The sequence below is a fragment of the Peromyscus eremicus genome, chromosome 16_21 (genome assembly GCF_949786415.1).
Source record: "Peromyscus eremicus chromosome 16_21, PerEre_H2_v1, whole genome shotgun sequence".
Lineage (NCBI taxonomy): Eukaryota > Metazoa > Chordata > Mammalia > Rodentia > Cricetidae > Peromyscus > Peromyscus eremicus.
Window position 1 is genome coordinate 39,867,314 of NC_081432.1, and position 22,386 is coordinate 39,889,699.

Sequence of the window (22,386 nt, forward strand, 5' to 3'; positions counted from 1 at the left end):
ACCGAGCACATATGAAGGTTTTTAAGTGCTTGGTAGTTTTTGAATCAGCCTCCACCAGTGTAATAACTGAATTATTACATTTTAATGTTTGAACACCCATGATAAGAGGATTTCAAACCTCAATGTGCACATTTGTTTGTTCACTTATAACTTTAATGTTCAAGGATTTCACGTCTTTTTCATGACTTTATTAGCTGTTTTACAATGAATGGATGTGATGGTTTCCTTTCAATGGGTATTTTCCATGCTCAAGAATGAAGGTTGCCATTTAGTAGTTATATAGTTTTGTGCTTTATTAATAGAGTAGAATGAGGACACTATTGTTTTGCTTTATTTGGGGCTATTACCTTTATTTAAATTAATGATTAAAGGGTATGTGAGCAATTAATTGTAATTTGCGTGCAATCATCAGGACAGTTTTCAAAACAAATGATTTTCAGGTTCCACAAATATATTGACTGACACTATTTGATGTGGAACTATGTGGAACTCTTTCTTGACAAATGCAGAGATTAGGAGAAGTGGAGACAGAAATTAACAGCTGAACAAATTTTATAAAACAGATGTCTTATAACAACAGAAACACCATCTGATATTCAAATAACTAAACATTCAAGACAAATGCTTTTGTCCACTACTCACTTATTTGTTGTTGTGTGTTTTGCTTCAAAGACATCACTTTGAATCTGAGTCACTGATTTCCGTGTGTACAGGAATGGAGGACACAGCTAATTTGAAAACTCAGGTAATCAATGCCTTCTTGAGGTAAATTCTTGTGCTGAATTTCTTCATTGTGGAGTTTGAAATGGTATAATATAGCAGTTGTCAAAATGTCATCACTTTCGATGAAAAATTGGCTAGAATTTTTTTTATAAAATTATGACAATATTACTATATTGACGGTGAAAAGTACCAAAACATAATAATTATTTTATGGTTCTGAAAGCCAAAAGTGTGGTAAGAAATAAGTAATCACAGAAAAATTAGTTTGTATAGTTTTACCACAGTGGAGGGATTTTGAAATTTGGGAATATTTGGACAAATAAACATTAGTAGTTTTATTTTTATTTCTGATAGCATGACTTACATAATTTTCAGGCTTCTCTAAATATGTAGACTAACCTATTCATTATGTTACTTAAGGTATCTTATCAATAGCTTACATATCCAACCCATGTATTGAAGGGCACAGAAATTAGCATTAGTTTTTAAAGTACCTTTTAAAAAATCTTTCACTCATGATACTAACTTTTAAAAACTGTTAACTGGATGTCAACTACATGTTAACTGGATGTCAACATGCAGAAGACTGCATATAGATCCCTATCTGTCGCCATGCACTGAACTCAAATCCAAGTGGTTCCAAGACCTCAACATAAATCCAGTTACACTGAACATGTGAAGAGAAAGTAGGAAGTAGCCTAGAATGCATTGGCACAGGAGACCGCTTCCTAAATATAACACCAGTAGCACAGACACTGAGAGAAACGATTAATAAATGGGACTTCCTGAAAATGAGAAGCTTTTGTAGGGCAAAGGACACAGTCAGTAGGACAAAACAACAGACTACAGAATGGGAAAAGATCTTTACCAACCCACCTGACATCTGACAGAGGGCTGATCTCCAAAATATATAAAAGAATTCAATAAACTGGACATCAAAATTCCAAACAATCCAATTAAATGGGCTACAGGGCTAAACAGAGAATTCTCAACAGAAGAATCTCAAATGGCCAAAAGACATTTAAGGAATTGCTCAACTTCCTTAGCCATCAGGAAAATGCAAATCAAAATGACTCTGAGATACCATCTTATACCAGTCAGAATGGCTATGATCAAAAACACTGAAGATGCTGGGCGGTGGTGGCGCACGCCTTTAATCCCAGCCTTTAATCCCAGCACTCAGGAGGCAGAGGCAGGCAGATCTCTGTGAGTTTGAGGCCAGCCTGGACTACCAAGTGAGTCCCAGGAAAGGCACAAAGCTACACAGAGAAACCTTGTCTCAAAAAAACAAAAAAACAAAAAACAAACAAACAAAAAAAAAACAAAACAAAACACTGAAGACAGCTTTGTTGGAGAAAATGTGGAGGAAGGGGAACACTCCTCCACTGTTGGTGGGAGTGCAAACTGATACAGCCACTTTGGAAATCAGTATGGTGGTTTCTCAGAAAATTGGGAGTCAGTCTTCTTCAATACCCAGCTATACCACTCTCTGGGCATATACCCAAGGAATGCTCAATCATACCATAAGGACACAAGCTCAACTATGTTCATAGCATCATTATTCATAATAGCCAGAAACTGGAAACATTCTAAATGCCCCTCAGATGAAGAATGGATAAAGAAAATGTGGTACATACACACAATGGAGTACTAGTCAGCAGTAAAAAACAATGATATTATGAAATTTTCAGGCAAATGGATGAAAACCCAGACTCAAGAGGAAAAATATGGTATGTACTCACTCATAAACGGATACTAGATGTAAAGCAAAGAATAACCAGACTACAACCCACAACTCCAGAGAAGCTGGCTAACAAGGAAGACCCTAAGAGGGACTCATAGATCAAACAGTGAAGGAGAAATAGATGAGATCAACATGAGCAAACTGAGGGTGAGGGGGAGTAATGGAGGGCAAGGAATGGGGGATGAGAACATAAGGCGACGGGAGGTTTGAGCTGGAGCAGGGACAGAGTGGGATAGCAAGGAAAGAGATACCATGATAAATGAAGACATCATGGGAACAGGGAGAAACAGAGTGCTAGGGAAGTTCCCAGGAATCCACAAGGATGACCCCACCTTAGACTACTAGCAATAGTTGAGAGTGTGCCTGATCTGGCCTACTCTGGTAATCAGATTAGTGAATACCGTAACTGTCATCATAGAGCCTTCATCCAGTAACTGATGGAAGCAGATGCAGAGATCCATGGCCAAGCACCAGACCAAGCTCCAGTAGTTCAACTGATAAGAGAGAGAAGGGATTCTATGAGCAAGGGACATTGAGATCACGATGGGAAAATGTACAGAGAGAGCCAGCCAAACTAGTGGAAATTCATGAAGTGTGCACCAATAGCTGTCAAGCCCCCATGGGACTGGACTAGGCCCTCTGGATAGGTGAGACAGTTGTTTGCCTTGAACTGCTTAGCGGACCCCCAGGCAGTGGAATTGAGATCTGTCCCTGGTGTGTGAGTGTGTTTTTTGGAGCCCAGTTCTTGTGGTGGGACACCCTGAGCAGCCTTGATGCATGAGGGAGGGCTTGGGCCTGCCTCAACCAAATGTACCAGGCTCTGCTGAGTCCCCATGGGAGACCTTGCCTTGGAGGAGATGGGAATGGGGGGTGGGTTGGGGAGGAAGGCTGGGAGTGCAAGGAGGGAGGACAGGGGAATCTGTGGTTATTATGTAACATGAATAGAAAAATATCAAAAAAAAAAACCCTCTTACTCAGGACACTAACATTTAAAAACAATTTTTCAAGTCTGGTGTAGATGGAAGTTTTCCTGTGTCCTACAGCCACTTGGTCCCTAATAAAAACACAGAGGTTTATATTAATTATAAACTGTTTGATATATGGCTCAGGCTTATTGCTAGCTAGCTATTATATCTTAAATTAACCCATTTCTATTAGTCTATGTGCCTCGTGGCTTTACCTGTATTTTATTACATCTTGCTCCCCCTGACAGCTTGCAGCATCTTCCCTGACTCCACCCTTCTTCTTCTTCCTCTATCTCTCTTGGTTTTCTTGCCTGGTTCCATCCTGCCCTGCCATAGCCCGACGCAGCATTATTTATTAACCCATGGGAGCAACATATATTCACAGCATACAGAAAGACCATCCCACAGCATTTTGGTACTTTATCTAGAAAAAAGTATTATTTAAAGTGATTAAAATGTAGAAATACAAAATCTTTCTCTCAAAATAAGTATAAGAGTAGCTTTGCATTATTCATTCTCATAAAATATTGGATCCAGTCATCATGGCACAATCTTTATCCTAAAATTCAGATGACAGAGGCAGGTTGAACTTTCCAAGAGTTCAAGAATGTTCCTACTGAGTTCTGTCTCAGGCTGCCAATGGGTATATAATGAGGTACAAAAAGAATGTTTGAAGCCTCTTCATATCCTAGTGTAAGTTTGCACTTCCTTCAGGAAGGAACAAGTGTTTCCCTTTCCTTGCATACTCCCCAGCTGAGCTGTCATTTGTTTTCTTGATCTTGACCATTTTGACTCAGGTAAAATGAAATCTCAGAGGGGCATTGATTTATTTACATTTACATTGATGACTAAGGATGTTGAACATTTACTGAAGTGTTTCTCAGGCATTTGTGTATCTCTGCTTTGTTCTGTACCCCATTTTTTAGAACATGTTATTTGTTTTCTTGATATTCAGTTTATTAGTTCTTTGTGGTTTAGCTGCTAATCCCCTATCAGATGTATAATTGGCAATGGCTTATTCATTTTCCATGCCATAATTTTTTACATGATGCTGTTCTTTTCTAAGGAGAAGCTTTTCATCTTCATGAAGTTACACTTGCTAGTTTTGGTCCTAATGCCTGTGTTATTGGTATCTGGTTCAGAAAGTCAGTCATTGACTGTAACAATGAATTCAAGCCTTTTCCAGACATTTTCTTCTATCTTAATCAGAGTTTATGGTCTTATGTTGAAGTCTTTGATCCATTCGTAGTTGAGATGTATGCAGGGTGATAGATATGGTTCTACTTAGTTCTTCTGCATGTGGCCATCCAGTTTGACCTGAACCATTTGTTGATGATTCTACGGGCACGTAGAATTATCCAAACATAACAGGCTATGGTGAAGGCCATTGGTCTCACTCCACAACCAAATAGGAAGACCCTATTGGTGAAAAAACCACATATTAAATAACCAAACATAGAGTAAATGGATTTGTGCCCAAATAGAATCATTACAACTTCTAACTAATGTTCATGGTGCTAGAAGATACACCTCCTGCTCACAGAGGAGAAAGGTAATCATCAGTATCACCAACTACAACCCTGTGACCTACAATAGTGACGTGTCTGAAACATATGCTGGTCCCATAGTAGCATAAATGTTATGGGAATAACAAATGACTTTTTCATTGGACTTAAAGACTGCTTAAGACGGAATACAAACTTGACACTGCCAAAGGGGCCAATAACCTGACAATGTAGGGTACGGACCTACGGACAAACCCAAAGCTACTCTTCTTCTGAATGAATACAGCAAGAAAATGAGTCCTAGAGACATGTCATTATACCTTTCCCAGTCCTCCTTATAGAAGTTTTCTCTTGCAGTAGTTGGAAATCAGCACAGAGATCAACAACTGGTCAAAATGCAGAGTGAGAGACTTTGGACCACCTAGTCATAAATTGGATGTCTTCATCAAACCTCCTCCATCAAGGCTCAGTGTTTATGTAGAAAAGGAAGCAGAATGATTATAACAGCCAGTGCTTATGGATAAGGTCAAAGAAACTTTGTCTTCCAGACACAACAGGACCAAGAGCAATGCACATATGAACTCAGAGACTATGTCCATACACAGATGATTTGCACAGGTTCCAACAAGACAGGGTGCCAGCACTAAGAGGCGGAAGAAGACACAGGCTGCCATCTATAACCAGGATGCAGTTTGTAATTGATAGCTGTTGGCAAAAGGAAAAAAAATCAGTGTTCTACTTGAAGCATCACTGGGTATATCAAAGGCACTCCAGAGCAGACACTATGACCAGGGGAAGTTGATCAACACAAAGGAAGCAGTGTTCAATTTTGTGTTTGTGGTATTGTTGGGGGCTGATTGTTCTCTTGTGGCATTTTTGTCTTATTGGTGGTAAGTTTGTATTTTCAATTTGGGGGTAGATTTAAGAGAGAAAGATTATAAATTTGGGGGGTAGGTGGATGGGGAATAATCTGGGAGTATTTTGGTTGGGAAAATATGTTCAAAATATATTGTACATGCAAATTTTTAAATCAAAAACGGAAGAAAAAACTCTTCATATAATTGAGGTATACTTGTTTCACCCCTAATTATAGCAAGTTCTAGAATAAGGTCTTTGATAACCAATGCTAAGGGCAAAAGTTCAATTTCATCTTATTTTTGCGCTCAAAATCTTTAAAAGTAACCTGAAATTCTTTGCATCATATGTAACACTTCAAATTTTAAAGGATGTCTACACAGTGGTTTCATTGCTCATTTAAATCTCCAGAATCACTCTGAGGTTAGGCTTCCTGTTTCTGGGTGTCCTAGATTACTTGTGATTAGAGTTTTGTAGTTTTCCTTTTTGTTTTTTCATTTATTACATCAACTATGAAATTAATGAATGCAAGGCAAATTCGTTACCACTCAACCACACACCCAGTCCTTCAAGTCTTATTGTGATAAGCTATACATAAATTCTTCAAATGTGGATTTCAGCATACAGTCAGTTAGGCTGTTTATTCCTTTCTTCATGTGTTTTATGAATGTTGGGACCAGACTGATATATATTTCAACAGTATTTGAAGACTTACAAATCCTCAACTGGCATAATGACATTGATGTTTCATCACGGAATCTTTCTGAATTAAAACCACCAGTTCATATGACTTAAATATGAAGTGATAACTATTAGTGTTATGCCATTTAGAGAATAGTGAATCTATGTGAACTTTAAATTTTCTTACCTATCTCACAACTACATGACTAAAAATGCTGAATGTGTAATTACATAAAGACATCTCTACTATTTCAAGTATAAATAAGCACCAGGAACATTCCAGACATCGAATGAATGTTCTGATGCTTCCCTTCATGTTAATGCTTGTTATGCTCTAATGATACCCATTTTTTACTGTGAAAGAGTTTAAGATTTCATTGAATAATTACATGCATTATATAAACAAAGAAGAATCACTAATTGCTTTTTAATTTTATGAAACTATTTTCTCTATATCTAAGATTTTAACAAAACTATTTTTTGTACATCCTTCTTTTCATAAACAAAACTGATTCTAAAATATTTCAATTCTTCTCCACCTGGCATAGTTTGTATTTTCATACTAATCAAAGGGCCTTATTATAATATTAAATTGATTTTCTCAAGGAATTGATTTTTAAATCAAATACTTTGGTATGGCAAGCACATTAAGAGTTATTACTTAAATCTATTCTTTACCTGTTTAATTTTTGGTGAGGAATGTAAGTTTCATATTATGAGTTTAGTTCCTTATTGAATTCTGCAGATGATCTTTTTCTATTTCTGCTTCAAGGCTTGATTTTAGAATATGTGACTGTATGGGGTAAAAAGACAGGTTGCTCTCAAGAGCATGCAAAAGGTTATCTATGAAAATATTCTATCCTATTTTTAAGTTTCGTTGAATTCAAAATAGGAAATTCAACTATATTCTCATTATTATTTTCATTATTTTAGCAAGATATTCCTGAGAATAGTCTGAAAAGTGGTGCGGATGACTTACCGATAGCTTCCAAACAATATGAAAATGTAGAAGAACAAGAAGGTAATGCACATGCTTAACTTGGAAGATCACTTGGCAGAGAGGTTTGCTTAAAACATGGCAACAAATACCTTAGCCAAATAAAATAACCCACGTAATACATATTAAATCAAACAAAAGTAAAAATGTAATGGTAGACAAGAACAACTTTCATCCAAAGGTTGAAATAAGAATGTCAGTAAAAGAGTTGCCTTTTATTTTATTTAGCTTTTGATAATTTCATGCTTGTGTACTATATTTACATCATTTTCAGGTTTCTGGCTATTCCTACAACCTTTCCTGTGCTCAGGTCCTTAGTAACTCTATGTGTAACTTCTCTTCTATACTATTAGTAAAGACACACTATGTTTGTGTGTGTGTGTGCACGCGTGTGCATATGTGTGTGCATGTGTGTTTGTGTCTCTCTCTGTGTGTGTAAGTGTATGCATGCTTGTGTGTATTTGTTTAATGTGTTGCTTATATGTACACGTGTTTAGGACTGATCACTGGAATTGCACAAGCTATTATCCTACTAGGATGAGCTCATCTCTGGAAAATCACCTGATTTGTCTTTGTTTATCAGCCACTGATTGCCTACAGATCTTCATCTAGGGGTTGTGCATTGTGAGATTCACTTCACCCACAGTAGCATTTCATCGGGTGTTGTCCTTATATGGGTGTCTTTTCAGATATCATACTTTTGAAATTTCATGGTAGCAATATCTATGTCATGCATAGAAGATGCTGTGTAGCTTCAAGAGTACTTTGATGTTACAATCTATCTACCTAATTCTTACTATTTTTCCTGATCCTTAGATTTAGGACTTTATAAGTGGAGTTGGGGCATATTATGGTCACTCCTTGGAGTTTGAATAATTGTATATACTGTAATACTTTTATGTACTGTGTAAAGTAAATTCTTTGAGGAGAAATGACAGCTACATTCTTCTGTGGGTATAACCGTGACTATAAAAACCATATTTAGAACACAGTAAGTATACTGTTATAAGAAAATGGGAGTAATTGATGACTCCTAGTGTTTATGATTTCTCCATCCATGGATAGTTGATTAGTTTCCCAGTACCAGGAATGAATTTCTCATTGAGTGTGTCTCCAGACCAATGGGACAGCTGTTGGTTACCCCAAAAATAAAAGTGCTGCTATCTGACCATGAGCGTTATCTTGCCAGGCTTTTCAACATCTTGGTGGTGTACCATTTTCTGCTGGTGAGATTACTGATTGCTTATCTCCCTTGGCACTTTGCATAGCATGTTCTCATAGTATGAGAGCAGGTTTCTATGTCAGGTCCAGCTAAATTACTCCAAATTCTGTGTCTAAAGTGTGGAGTCTTGAGCAATGGGGCCTTACAACTAAAGCTATTTTGCCAGTTTCAATTAAAAAAAAAACCAATTATTTCATAATCCTTATCCAACTTCCTTAATTTGTACATTTTTGAATGTGCTTGTGGGTGTGAGCACATGATAAATGTTCTGAAAAATCGATGACATCTGAAAATGTAGATTTTAGAGAGCTTGGTCATTTATGAGAGGTGTGTTAACTACTAGATGAATTAGTCAAGTATTTGGATGTCTTGAAGCTGGCAACAGGTAGTTTCTACACAAGTGATATACAGGTATTTATACAACTTGGGCATTTATCTAAGCATGTAAATATTCATCTATAAAGTACATTTAATTGAAATATTTGATAAGAGTAACTTTTTTCTAAATTCTAATTGTGAATGTATTCCAATCTATTGTCATAGAAAATTGTGTATCTAATTGTTATATTTATTTTTTAAATAAAATATGTGGATATGTCAGAAGAACTAGAATTAGAAACAATACTGGATTTAGAACTGGAAAATGCAAATGTTTGTCATAAGAATGAAGACTATCAAAAATTGGTATGTAACTGTTTAAATTTAAATTTCTCACTTAATACTGTTTGGTTTGATGATCTTACCATAGGCCAAAAGAAACTACACTTCAGGCTACTATATTCAGTCCATCAATGATGATTTAACATTGAAATGAACGTCTTTTACCTATTATAAAACACAGGGTATTCTTAGAATCCAGTCACACAGCTAATCATTGTCTTTTATAAGTAATTTAGTAAATAATTATATGATTATTACTTGTGCTTTAAGTTAAGCTCTTTGAATGGCTGGAGAATCTTATGGCTCTCTATTTAAAATAGTGGATGCTAAAAAATTATGGACTTCAGAGTTGGATTTATTTCATAAAGTTGATTCTTCCTGCAGAAACTAAATTTGTTATGTGATGATTATACTCAGTTATGTCAAGGAGAAATTTTTTCCTTACGATCATTGGGTTATTTCAAGGTCCTCATTTGAGAAGATATATGGACATATAATCAACTAATCTGCCAATAGAAGGACTTTTTGATTCCATAAAAGAGGCTTAATTGTGAAGGAAAAATTCAACTATTTTGCTCAATTCAATGAAAAAAATTAGTTATTTCCACATTATTGTCCAATGTGCTTAATGAATATATATATATTATATATATATATATATATATATATATATATGGAATTGAGTTAATGTAGAGAATTCAAATAGATTCAAGACACTATAGTTTGCCTTTTACACAATCTGTTCAGAGACAAAATACAATGTAAGGTACTTACTGAAGTATGAGTACGTTGTGAAGACATTTTTAATGTTTTAAACCTACATAAATCTGTATAGTCAGTATCTACTCTATGTTGAGAAATCAAGAACTGAGAATTTCAGAGGGAAGCCTATGCTATAGTAATAGAAGACAAAACAAGTAAAAAGCAATTGTTTTAGTTCAGATAGGTGTGTTTTGTCATAAAGAAAACATATGGTACAGAGAGACAGTTAGGTAAGATTGTTGTTAATACAGGGTAGGAGTGAGAATGGTATTTTGTCGTCAGAGATCAAAGTATGAAGCCTAACATGTTTTAGAAGATGAGGGAGTGTCCACTCAGAACTGTCAAATAGGATGGCATTACTGTACATATAGAATAGTGGACAACTTATTCTCATAACTTTTAAAATTCTTGAGGGATGAGAAAGCAAGATTTGTTTATTCTATTAAACATGCAAAAAATGTGAAATGGTGTTTAGGGAAGATTTCTGTTCACTGAGAAACATTTCTATATTAAAACTGCATAATGGTCTAATGTTATTGTCTAAAGGTAACATAGGAAATAAAAACTTGTCTGCTTATTGTTTTGATCCAGATTTGCCTTCTATAAGAAGTTAACAAAATATGTCAGTTTTGTTTGTTCACTTTTACCAAAATTAATCACATTCTGCCTTGATCCCTACACAATCAGCATGATACAATATGAATGCTTTTAACATAATACATATCTCCTATCAAGCCTAACCGCACAAATAATGTCATTGTATAACACCTCATGATTAATGTTAATCGTGTCCTAGAGGAGTGGCCCTACTAAAGATGTGAACATTTGTGTCATTAACATCCTCCAACTTTACTAAGAAGAGCAAATTAGTTTTATACATTATAATATAAAATAATTACTTTTATTGATACATGCACATCAGGCATTACTCTGTCTATGGCTGTTTTCCCTCTATTCTATATTTCTTGTATGTAATTGGGAAATGAAAGACTTAAACTTGACTGTGTATATAAGATTCTCCATTCAAATGGTCTTTGATAGATACTGCATATATTCTCATGAACAATTTTCTTAAAGTCTAGTATCGTGGTATGTTCAGAAATAGAAAATAAGACCTTTTGGAATTACATTACTAATATCGTGTGACAGAGTGTGTTTTACCCTAATCCACTGCAGAAAGCTGCCCAGTCATCCAACGTAGGAAATGGTCCAGAAGAAAATGAAATAATTCAAGGTAAGAGTCATCATGAAGAGACTTTATGTAAGACAAATGCTGGTATGTTGTGCTACCAAAAGAAATCACTGAATAAATTTACACTTAAGTAAAAGACAACAAAAGTGGTAATAAGCCCCATATGTCAATAAGCATGAGCGATGTGTAAAATTGAGATAGTCCCAGAAGGATCTCTGAGTTCTCTTCTACCTGAGATACCTAAGGTGCCCCTTTGTCCATTGACTCAACTAGGTATAACTGAAGGTTTCATGTTTAGCAAAAGATGTCTACTTGGGGCTTTATCTCCTCTTTTATTTGGAGACTCCATTTGGATTTATTTTATATGCATATGTATTTAGAAATCTTCTACAGTAGTATGTTTCCATATGGTTTTTCATGTGGACTTTAGTAAATTGTCCATCCCCATATTCCTACCCTAACCTCTCACTTGCATCGCCCTTCCCCCCACTGTCTCTCTACAATTATATATTCTATTTCCCTTTACTTGAATGATCCTTGCAAGCAGTCCCTTACTTGATGCAGAGTCTCTGTGGTTATATGGATTTTAGCACACATGTTGAAGACTTAAATGCTAACACTCACATATAAGGGAAATTATACAGTATTTGACTTTTGGATCTGGGTCTCCTCATTCGTGATGATTTTTTTCTAGCTTCATACATTTATATGTAAATTTCCTAATTTCCTTTTTTTGATAGAAGCAAAACACCCCATTGTGTAAGTTCACCACAGTTTCATTATATATTTGCCAGTTAAAGGACATCTAAACTGTTTCCTAAATCTGGCTATTGTAAATAGTCAATAATGAGCATGTATGAGCAGGTATTTATTGTAGTAGGATACAGAGTCCTTTGGGTATATGCCAGATAGATGTATAGGTGGGTTTAGAGAAGGATTAGTAGCCAGCTTCCTGAAAAAAATGCCAGAGTCATTTCCTTAATGGCTGTAAAAGTTTACGTTCTCATCAGTAATGAGCAAGTGTTCCATTTTCGTCATATCCTCACAAGCATGAGTTGTCATTTGCTTAATTGAACTTCGCCCTTCGGACAGGAGTAAAATGAAATCTCAAAGTACTTTTGGTTTGCATTCTTCTGATAAAGAAAGATGATGATCGTTTCTTAAAAGTTTGTCAGCAGTTTGTGTTTTATCTTTTAAAAATTGTCTTTGTATTCCTGAACACCATTGTCACTGGGTTAGTTGTTTCCTGGGAGTCCAATTTTTCTTCTTTCTGTATTTTAGATACTAACTGTACGTTAGAGGTTTAAATGATTAAGTTCTTTTCCTATTATGTAGCCTGATGATGGTGTCCTTTGCCATAAAGAAGCTTTCAGTTTCCTGTGGTCCCATTTACTAAATTTGGGTCTTAGTGCTGTGTTACAGGTGTTCTGTTCAGAAGTCTTTCCTGTACCAGTGAGTTCAAGCCTGTTAAAAACTTTTTCTTCTGTCATATTCAGGGTATCTAGTCTTATTTTGAGATTCATGATCCATTTGGAGTTGAGTTTTGTTCAGGGTAATATTCTTCTTCATGTATCCATGAAGTTTGGTAATCTCCATGTATGGAGGCTATTTTTTTTATTCAGGGTGTATTTCTAGTTTCTTTATGAAAAATCATGTATTCATAGGTGTTTGGACATTAATTTGATTTCATTGATCAACATGTCTATTTTGATGATAGAACCATGATGTTTTTATTACTCTAGTTCTGTAACAAAACATGCAATCTGGGATAGTGATTTCTCCAGCGTATTTTAGTATTGAGAATCTTCTTAAATCTATCCAAGATGTTTTTGTATTTCCATATGAACCTGAAAGGCTTTTTGATGCTGTTGTGGTTGTTTTTTAAATTTCTCTGAATTTTGATGGGAATTAAATTGAATCTATAGATTTCTTTTGATATATTTCAGTATATTTCTTGTCAGCTGCTTTCCTAACCAGTAAAATAATAGATGTTTATTTTGAAAGAAGGGAATAGAACTCATTGCCCTCTGAAGCCTTCATAAAGGTAGGTTTGGAATTCTCATTGTGCATAAGATTGACTATACTTTCTTTTTCTTTCAGTTTGGGCTGAAAAATGTCCGCATCCAGAGGTAAATGCCTTTTAATATTTATATTGAATAATTATATATTGTTGAAATCCAAAATATTGATTAAATGTCTCTTTTCAAAATAGCTGAGGGATTTTTGTCATCTAGTCTCCAGATCCAAGCCTGAAACACAGCAATCTCAAACAGGTAAATTTTGTAAGTCACTTTCTCCTGATCAGTTTATTCTAATACATTTCGAATACACACAGTCTTCCTGATGCCAATTATATCTTGACTATAATGTTGGAAGGTTTTGTCACAAGCAATGCCAACTCACTAGTGGCATACATGCTTCAAAATTATTACATTGACAACATAAAACATTTAGAAATGTCAGCTCAGCTTCAATGTTTAATATTCATGTTGGACTGCCTTCTCATTTCCAGTGTGCAATCTCTGTTTATTAGTGACTTGTAGAAGTCAATCATGAGACTAATGAGACTGCTCCAGTGTGTGACCATAATTTCCTGATGGATCTCAGAATGCACACCCACACACATAGCTATCTGTAAGGACAAGGCAGAAACTTGTTTGAGCTCAGAGATTCTGATCTGGACTGGACAAATAGCAATGTACAATATCTTCAGAAAAGAAAATCAGTTTTTGTGTTGCTCTAGAACTCATAGTACACTGCTTCACTTCACTCATAGTGCATTGTAATTTAATTACAAGGAATAGGAAATGCATTTAGAATTCTTATCTACAATCTATTTCAATAACACAGCATACACTATCATATAGTGGAGCAGTCATTGACAGTCCCAAAGCTTACATAGATATCTTGCCATAGGAAACTTTCAGCTTCATGTGGTCCCATTTATTAAGTGTGGGTCTTAGTGCCTGTGCTACAGGTGTCCTATTCAAAAAGTCTTTTCCTGTACCAATGAGTTCAAGCCTATTACACACTTTCTCTTCTGTTATATTCAGTGTCTCTAGTCTTATTTAGAGATCCTTGATTCATTTGGAATTAAGTTTTTATTTAGGGTAGTAAATACAGATCTCTGTGCAGTTTTCTCCATGCAGCAATCAAGATTATTTCACTATCATGAGTGGAAGATGTTTTTTTACCCAGTGCATTTTTCTGGTTTCTATATGAAAAATCATGCGTCCATTGGAGTGTGGACCTCCATTTGGTGTTCAGTTTGATTTCATTGATCAACATGTCTATTGTGATGCTACAACCATGCTGTTTTTATTAGTCTACCTCTGTAACAAAACATGAACTCTAAGATAGTGGTTTCTCCATTCTCTTTTCATATTAAGTATCCTTTTATCTCTATTCAGTGTTGTCTTTCATTATTTTGTTCTTTTTTATTTAAAATTTTATTTTACATACCAACCACAGACGCCCCTCTCATCCCTCTTCCAACTCCCCTCCAGTATACCCCCAGCCCCTCCTCCAAAAAAGTGTTAGGTCTCCCATGGGGAGTCAGCAAATCCTGGTACATTCAGTTGAGGCAGGATCAAGCACCTCCACACTGCAGCAAGGCTGAGCAAGGCATTCCACTATAGGTAATGGGCTCCAGATTGCCAGCACATGCACCAGGTATAGATCCTGATCCCATTACCGGGGGGCCTCCAAACAGACCAAGCTACACAACTGTCTCCCATATGCAGAGGGCCTAGTCCCGTCCCATGCTGGTTCCACAGCTGTTGGTCTAAAGTTCCCGAGTTCCTACAAACATGGTTTAGTTGTCTCTGTAGATTTCCCTACATAATCTTGACACCGCCCCCCTTGCTCACATAATCCCCTTCCCTCTCTTCTACTGGACTCCCAGAGCTCAGCCTGGTGCTTGGTTGTGGATCTCTGCATCTGCTTCCATCAATTACTGGATGAAGGCTCTATGATGACAGTTAGGGAATTCACCAATCTGAATACCAGGGTAGGCCAGTTCAGGCACCCTATCCACTATTGCCAGTCTTCTAATCGGGTCATCCTTGTGGATTCCTGGAAATTTCCTTAGCACCAGGTTTCTCCCTTACCCCATAATGTCTCCCTCTATCAAGATATCTCTTTCATTGCTCTCCCAATCTGTCCCTCCCCCAGCTCAGCCATCCCATCATGCCCTCCATCCCATCCCCTTTATTGCCTCCCATCCCCACTTTACTCATGGAGATCTCCTCTGTTTCTCCTTCCCATGGCAATCCGTGTGTCCCTCTTAGGTAGGCTCTTTGTTTCCTAGCTTCTTTGGAGCTGTAGGTTGTAGTCTGATTATTTTTTTCTTTACATCTGATATCTACTGATGAGTGATTACATATCATGTTTGTCTTTCTGAGCCTGGGTTACCTCACCACAGGAGTCTTGCCTGCTGGCCTACAACTGGGGCTGCAATGGGTGGGGGTAAGGGGGCTTGGGTTGTGCCTCTGAAGCAGGGTGACCGTCTGGGAGTACAGTAAGTCACCTCTTGGTCCAGTGGGAGCCAGCCAAGACTGTGTCTCAGGGAACAGCTATGGTCTTGGGGGAGGGGTGGATTTGGGAGAGCAAGTGGGACTTGTAGATAACAGAGTCTTATGTGGAGTGGAGGTAGTTAGTTCTGCCTGCAGGAGACTTTCCAACTGGCCTGAAATTGGGGCTGCAATGGGTGGGGGAATGGAGGCATGGGTTGTGCCCCTGGGCCTAAGGCCTAGAGGCTGGGTGACCGGCTGGAAGAACAGTGACTCACCTCTTGGTTCAATTGGAGCTAGCAGAGTCTGTGTGTGTCTCAGGGAGCAGCTGCAGTCTTGGTGTGGTGGGTAGGCTTAGAGGGACAGAGTAGGACTTGTGAATAAAGGATCAGATGGGGTGGTTGGAATCAGACCTGCCTGCAGGAGTGTTGCCTGCTGGCCTGTAACTGCACCTAGGAGAACAGGGACTCACCTCTTGGTCCAATCTGAGCTGGTGGAGCCTCTCCATTCTTTTGTTTGGTTTGTTATTTCTTTATTTTTATTTTTTGGATTTCCATATGAACCTGAAAGGTGTTTAGATGCTGTTGTGGTTGGTTTTTCTTTTTTTCAATTTTTCTGACAAATTATATTAGAATTTTGATGGCTCTTGCACTGAATCTTTAAGTTGCTTTGCTAAGTTTCGGTATATTTGTGTCACTTTTTGTCCTAAGCAGTAAAATAATAGGAGTTTATTATGAAAGAAGGGAATGAAATCTCACTGCCATCTGAAGCCTACATAAAGGTAGTTTTGGTGATCTCACTGTGCATGAGACTGACTCTACATTTTTCTCTTTCAGTTTGGGCTGAAAAATGTCCACACCCAGAGGTAAATGCTTTTTAATATTAATATTGAATAATTACATCTTGATTGAAGTCCAAAATACTGATTAAATATCTCATTTCAAAATCCATTCAGCAGAGGGATTATTCTCATCAAATTTCCAAACCCAAGTCTGAAACACAGCAATCGCAAGCAGGTAAATTTTATAAGTCACATTCTCCTGAGCAAGGTTTTTTTTGTTTTGTTTTGTTTTTGTTTTTGTTTTGTTTTGTTTTGTTTTTTTGAGACAGGGTTTCTCTGTGTAGCTTTGTGCCTTTCCTGGGACTCACTTGGTAGCCCAGGCTGGCCTCAAACTCACAGAGATCCGCCTGGCTCTGCCTCCCGAGTGCTGGGATTAAAGGCGTGCGCCACCACCACCCGGCTGATCAAGGTATTTTAATAAATTTCAAAAGCACACAGTCTTCCCGATGCCAATTATATCTTGATGATGGTGAAGATAGAATTTGACATACGCAATGCCATCTGATAGTGGCATACATGCTGGAAAATATATTACATTGGAAATATAAAATATTTGCAAAATAAGCTCAGCTTTAATGTTTAATACTCATGATCTAAGGCTTTATCCTTTCCAGTGTGCAAACTCTCTGCTTATTAGTTACTTATAGAAGTCAATCTTGAGACTAATAAGATTTCTCCAGTGTCTGACTATGATTTCTTGATACCTGGGTCTCAGAATGAACACCTGTCGTACTCAAAGTTACCAGAAAGGGCAAAGCAAAGACATGTGTGAACTCAGAGATTCTGTTCTGCACTGGTCAGCCAGCAGTATACCACATCTTCAGGAAAGAAAATCAAGTTTTGTTTTGTTCTAGAACTTATAATGTATATCTTACCTTCATCTGTACTGCACTGTAGTTTAGTAACAAGAAATAGGAAATGTACTTAGAATTCATATCTATAATTTATTTCAACAACACTATCATATGGTGGAGTGATTATTTAAAATCCCATAACTGGTATACATACCTCGCCTTAAAGATGCTTTTAGCTTCATGTGGTCCCATTTATTATATGTAGGTCTTAGTGCCTGTGCCACAGCTGTCCTATTCAGAAAGTTTTTTTTTTCTGTACCAGTCAGTTCAAGCCTATTGCACACTTTGTCTTCTGTCTTATTCAGGGTCTCTGGTCTCATTTTGAGATCCTTGATCCACTTGGAGTTGAGTTTTATTCATGGTTAGAAATATAGTTCTCTGTGAATTCTTCTTGAAGCCATAAAGTTTGGTGAGCACCATGTATTGAAGCTGTTTTTTTCCAGCGTGTCTTTCTAGTTTCTTTATCAAAAATAGTGTCCATAGGTGTGTGGACTTATGTTTGGTGTTCAGTTTGATTTCATTGATCAACACGTATACTGTGATGCTAAAACCATGATGTTTTTATTACTCTAGACCTGTAAAAATCATGAAATCTGGGGTGGTGGTTTCTCCACTCTTTTTGTATTGGGGTTTGTTTTACCTCTCTCCAGGGTTTTTTCTTTGTTCATTTATTTTTATTTCTATGTGGAGCTGAAAGGCTTTTTCATGCTGGTGTGGTTATTTTTTTTTCAATTTCTCTGACTAATTATGTTGTAGTTTTGATGAGGATTACATTGAATCTATAGATTGCTTTTAGAATGTCTCAGTCATTTCTGTCAGCTGTTGTCCTAACCAGTAAACTAATAGGTGTTTATTTAGGAAGAAGGGAATAAGAACTCACTGCCATCCAAAGCCTATATAGAGTTACTTTTGTAGTTCCCATTGTGTAGGAGATTAATAAATTTATCCTTTTTCTTTCAGTGTGGGCTGAAAAATGTCCTCACCCAGAGGTAAATGACTTTTAATATTTATATTAAATGATTAATATTTATTGAATTCCAAAATATTAATTAAGTATCTCATTTGAAAATCCATTCAGCTGAGGGATTATTCACGTCCAATCTCCAAACCTGAGTCTCTACCACACCAATCTCAACCAGGTAAATTTCGTATGTCACATTCTTCTGATCAGTTTATTTTATTAATTTTCAAATGCACACAGACTTCCTGATGCCCATTATATCTTGATGATGGTGATGATAGTGTTTGACATAAGCAATGCCATCTCACTGGTGGCAGACATGCTTCAAAAACATTCACAAGGACAATATGAATTATTAGTAAATGTAAGCATAGCTTCAATGTTTAATACTCAGGTTCACTCACCTTAACCTTTCCAGTGTGCAAATTCCCTGTTTATTAGTGACTTCTATAAGTCAATCATGAGACATATGTGACTTCCTCAAAGATTGAACATCATTTCTGGACACCTAGGTCTCAAAACGCACACCTATAGTAAAGCTCCCTGAAAGGTCAGGGCAGAGACATGTTGAGCTCAGAGATTCTGTTCTGGGCTGGACAAACATCAATATACCACATCTTCAGAAAAGAAAATCAATTTTTGTGTTGTTTATAACTCATAGTGCACTGCCTTCCTCCATCTGCAGAGCATTGTAATTGATTTACAAGGAATAGGAATGGCATTTTAAAACCATATCTATAATCTATTTCAATAAATTAGGGTACACTCGCATATGGCAGTTCAGTCATTGAAAATCTCATTACTTATATGCACATCTTGTTTGCTTTTACACCTTTTCATTTCTCTGTACTCTATTGTCTGAAACTCATCTCTCTGTGTTTATATCAGTAAAGAAACCATGTCTGCAATTTCTTATTTACTTTCAAAACTTAAAAGTCAAAACCTATCAGAATCACACAAAGTAATTTAAAGAAAACAGGAAATGAAAGCAAATGAGATCTTCGGATCTTAGAACAACCTTTAATATAGTTCCTACATGTCAAGGAGAAAAACGGATACAACTGTAACAAAGTGGGTTCAAGTTGAAGTCGAAAAGAAGAGTTTAAGCATTATCTTAAGCTAGGGTAGCTACAGCAATACCCATTTTTCTTGGGAAAAAAAAAGGGTGTACAGTACAGAATGACTCCATGTGATAAAGTGAGTCATAAAAGAGCAATTTGTCGGGCGGTGGTGCCTTTAATCCCAGCACTTGGGAGGCAGAGGCAGGCAGATCTCTGTGAGTTCGACACCAGCCTGGTCTACAGAGTGAGTTCCAGGAAAGGCTCCAAAGCTACACAAAGAATCCCTGTCTCGAAAAATCAAAAAAAAAAAAAGGAGCAGTTTCAGTGCAGAGCAAAAGCCTGTTATCCTGTTCACAGAAAAATGTGTGGTAAACATTTGGGGAAAGTGAACAGTGAGTTACTTAAGTTACTCTTGCAAGGCAAGGATAGTTTACAGGATGAAGTGTTATTTTCCACAGTTCCTTCATATGTGGATGTAAGCATATAGGTCATTTATGAGTTTCCTAACAAATCCTATGAAGCATGTATGACTCAAAACTGGCCAACATGTAGTACCTGTCCAAGTGTTGATTTGTCTACAATTACAAGTTTTCTTGAGGATGTAAATATACACCTATAGCATGTGGTTAACTGAAATAACATATAAAAAATAAAACCCTAACTTTACATTACTTCTATTTTTATAGAGTATTATTTTGCCTAATTGTTGTTCATATTTTTTATGTAAAAGATATAATATTTTCAGAAGAACTAGAAGAAGAAATAACAGAATTTAAAGTGGAAAATGAGAGAAGTTTTGATAAGAGTGCAGAAAATCAAGAATTTGTACGTAAAATTTAAATTTAAATTTCTCATTTTCTATTGTTTGCTTCAATGACTTTGCCATAGACCCACATGCTACATTTTAAACCACGTTATTCAGTCAAAAAATTAATAATTGAGTAATAAAATGAAAGCATTTAATCTATTCTTAATTACAAAGTATTCTTAGAATCCCATGACATTGCTAAACATTTCCTTTGATGTATAGTAAGTAAATTTCTGATCATTGTAATTGCTCTATTTTTAATGTATTTACACACCTGGGTGAAGACAAGACTCAATGTGAATATCACGGATCAGTTTTTGAAGTAACAATGCATTCTTTATATTCTACATACCCTCTCTCATGTGTACAATGTGGAAAAACTTTTAGCCATTCTTCCATGCTGCCTTGTCAATCACTTTGTGGTGTCCTTTGCTGCACAGGAGATTTTTAGTTTCATGGGGTCCCATTTATTACTTTGGTAATTACTTGTTTATAGTGTCTGTACCAGTGACCTGCTCAGAAAGTATTTAGCGGTACCAAAGAATTAATCATTAATCTGTACCATTTGGGCCTTGTGTTGAGATACGTGGACCATGGGAAGCTGAGTTTTATGCAGGGTGAGAGATAAGGCTCTAACTTCATTCATCCACCTATAGTCCAATCTGTCCAATGTGACTGGCACCATTTGTTTTCTACAATGTGAATCTTTGGCCTCTTTTACAAAAATTAAGAGACTGCAGGACTGTGGGCTTATATGTGGGTCATTAGTTTTCTACCACCAATCAATGTTTGTTTGGGGGCCACTGCCATACTCTATTTATTATTTCAATTGGTTATAGTAACTTGAAATCTGGAATGGTGATGCTTCCATAAGTTTTTGTTTTCGTTCTTTTTAGTTTGCTTTGTTTTTGTTTCATGGTTCAAAATTGTTTCAGCTATTCTTGGTCTTTTGTGTTTCCGTTTGGGATTTAAAATTTCTTTTTCATTTTCTATGAACATTGAACTGGAAATTTTATGTGGATCATGTGGTGTCCACAGATCGCTTTTATTAGGATGACCAGTTTCACAATATTAACCCTACAATAATGATCACAGAAGGTCTTTGCAAGTTATCGTAACATCTTCAATTTCTTATTTTCACTTTCTTACTGCTTTCATTGTAAAAGTTTCACTTTTTGGTGACATTTATCCTAATTCATTACACTTTGAGGTTATTTGGAATAGCATGGTTTTCTTGATTTTATTCCCAGTACGTGCAGTATTTTTAGGTAGGCTACTGATTTGGAGGCTCAGATTAAAACCTGTTACTTTGCTAAATGTATTTATCAGCCATTGGAGTTTTCTGGGCAAAATATATTTTTTATAGAATCATATTATTACAAATGAAAATATTTTCACCTCTTGGTTCCTTTCTTGTATCTTCTCTTGTCTTACTCTTCTAGTTAAGACTTCTAGTACTATATTGAACAGAAGGAGGAAGCGTGTTCATCCTTGTCAGGTTCCTGATTTTAGAAGGAAGGATTTGAGTGTTAACAAAATGTTAGTTGTGTGTTTGCTTTTTATTGGCTTTATTATGCAGAAATATGTCCCTTTCATTCTTAGACTCTCTGAGATTTTTATCATAAAGAGATGATCAATATTGTCAAAGACCCTTTCTGTATCTAATGACATAATCATGTGCTATTTGTCCTTGAGTCTGTTTCTGTAATGGATGTTGTGAAAGTGCTATCCTCTAAATTGAATTCATTAGATAAGTTCTTCCTATTTTATGGGTTTGTGCCCTCAGTTCAGTTATTTCCTGCAGTCTACTCCTCTTGGTGTGCTTGTTGCAGAGCTTTCAGGTGTTCTCTTAAGTCTCTAAAATGAGATCTCTCAAAATTCATTATGAAGGCAGTTGGTGCTATGAACTTTGCTTTTAACAACACTTGCAATGTGTTCCATACATGTGAATATGTTGTGCATTCACTTTTATTGAATTTGAGGAAGTCTTTAATTTCTTTCTTATCACTGCCTTGACCCAGTGGTAATTCACTAGAGAGTTGTT

The 22,386-nt window shown here is 36.4% G+C and overlaps 1 protein-coding gene across 5 annotated transcripts in view; it reads left to right on the forward strand.

The window, feature by feature from the left end:
* Positions 1–22,386, forward strand: part of LOC131893953 (POTE ankyrin domain family member A-like) — a 61,267-nt gene that overhangs the window by 18,396 nt on the left and 20,485 nt on the right. For 2 of the 5 annotated variants that reach the window (XM_059244112.1, XM_059244116.1), the window contains exons 8-18: positions 673–745; positions 7,407–7,494; positions 9,294–9,376; positions 11,291–11,348; positions 13,407–13,435; positions 13,519–13,579; positions 16,654–16,682; positions 16,773–16,833; positions 18,473–18,501; positions 18,591–18,651; positions 20,265–20,359. In XM_059244112.1, coding sequence (XP_059100095.1) covers positions 673–745; positions 7,407–7,494; positions 9,294–9,376; positions 11,291–11,348; positions 13,407–13,435; positions 13,519–13,579; positions 16,654–16,682; positions 16,773–16,833; positions 18,473–18,501; positions 18,591–18,651; positions 20,265–20,359 — 667 coding nt within the window. The remainder of the gene's footprint in view (positions 1–672; positions 746–7,406; positions 7,495–9,293; positions 9,377–11,290; positions 11,349–13,406; positions 13,436–13,518; positions 13,580–16,653; positions 16,683–16,772; positions 16,834–18,472; positions 18,502–18,590; positions 18,652–20,264; positions 20,360–22,386) is intronic. The other 3 variants (XM_059244113.1, XM_059244114.1, XM_059244115.1) reach the window with 3 other exon arrangements.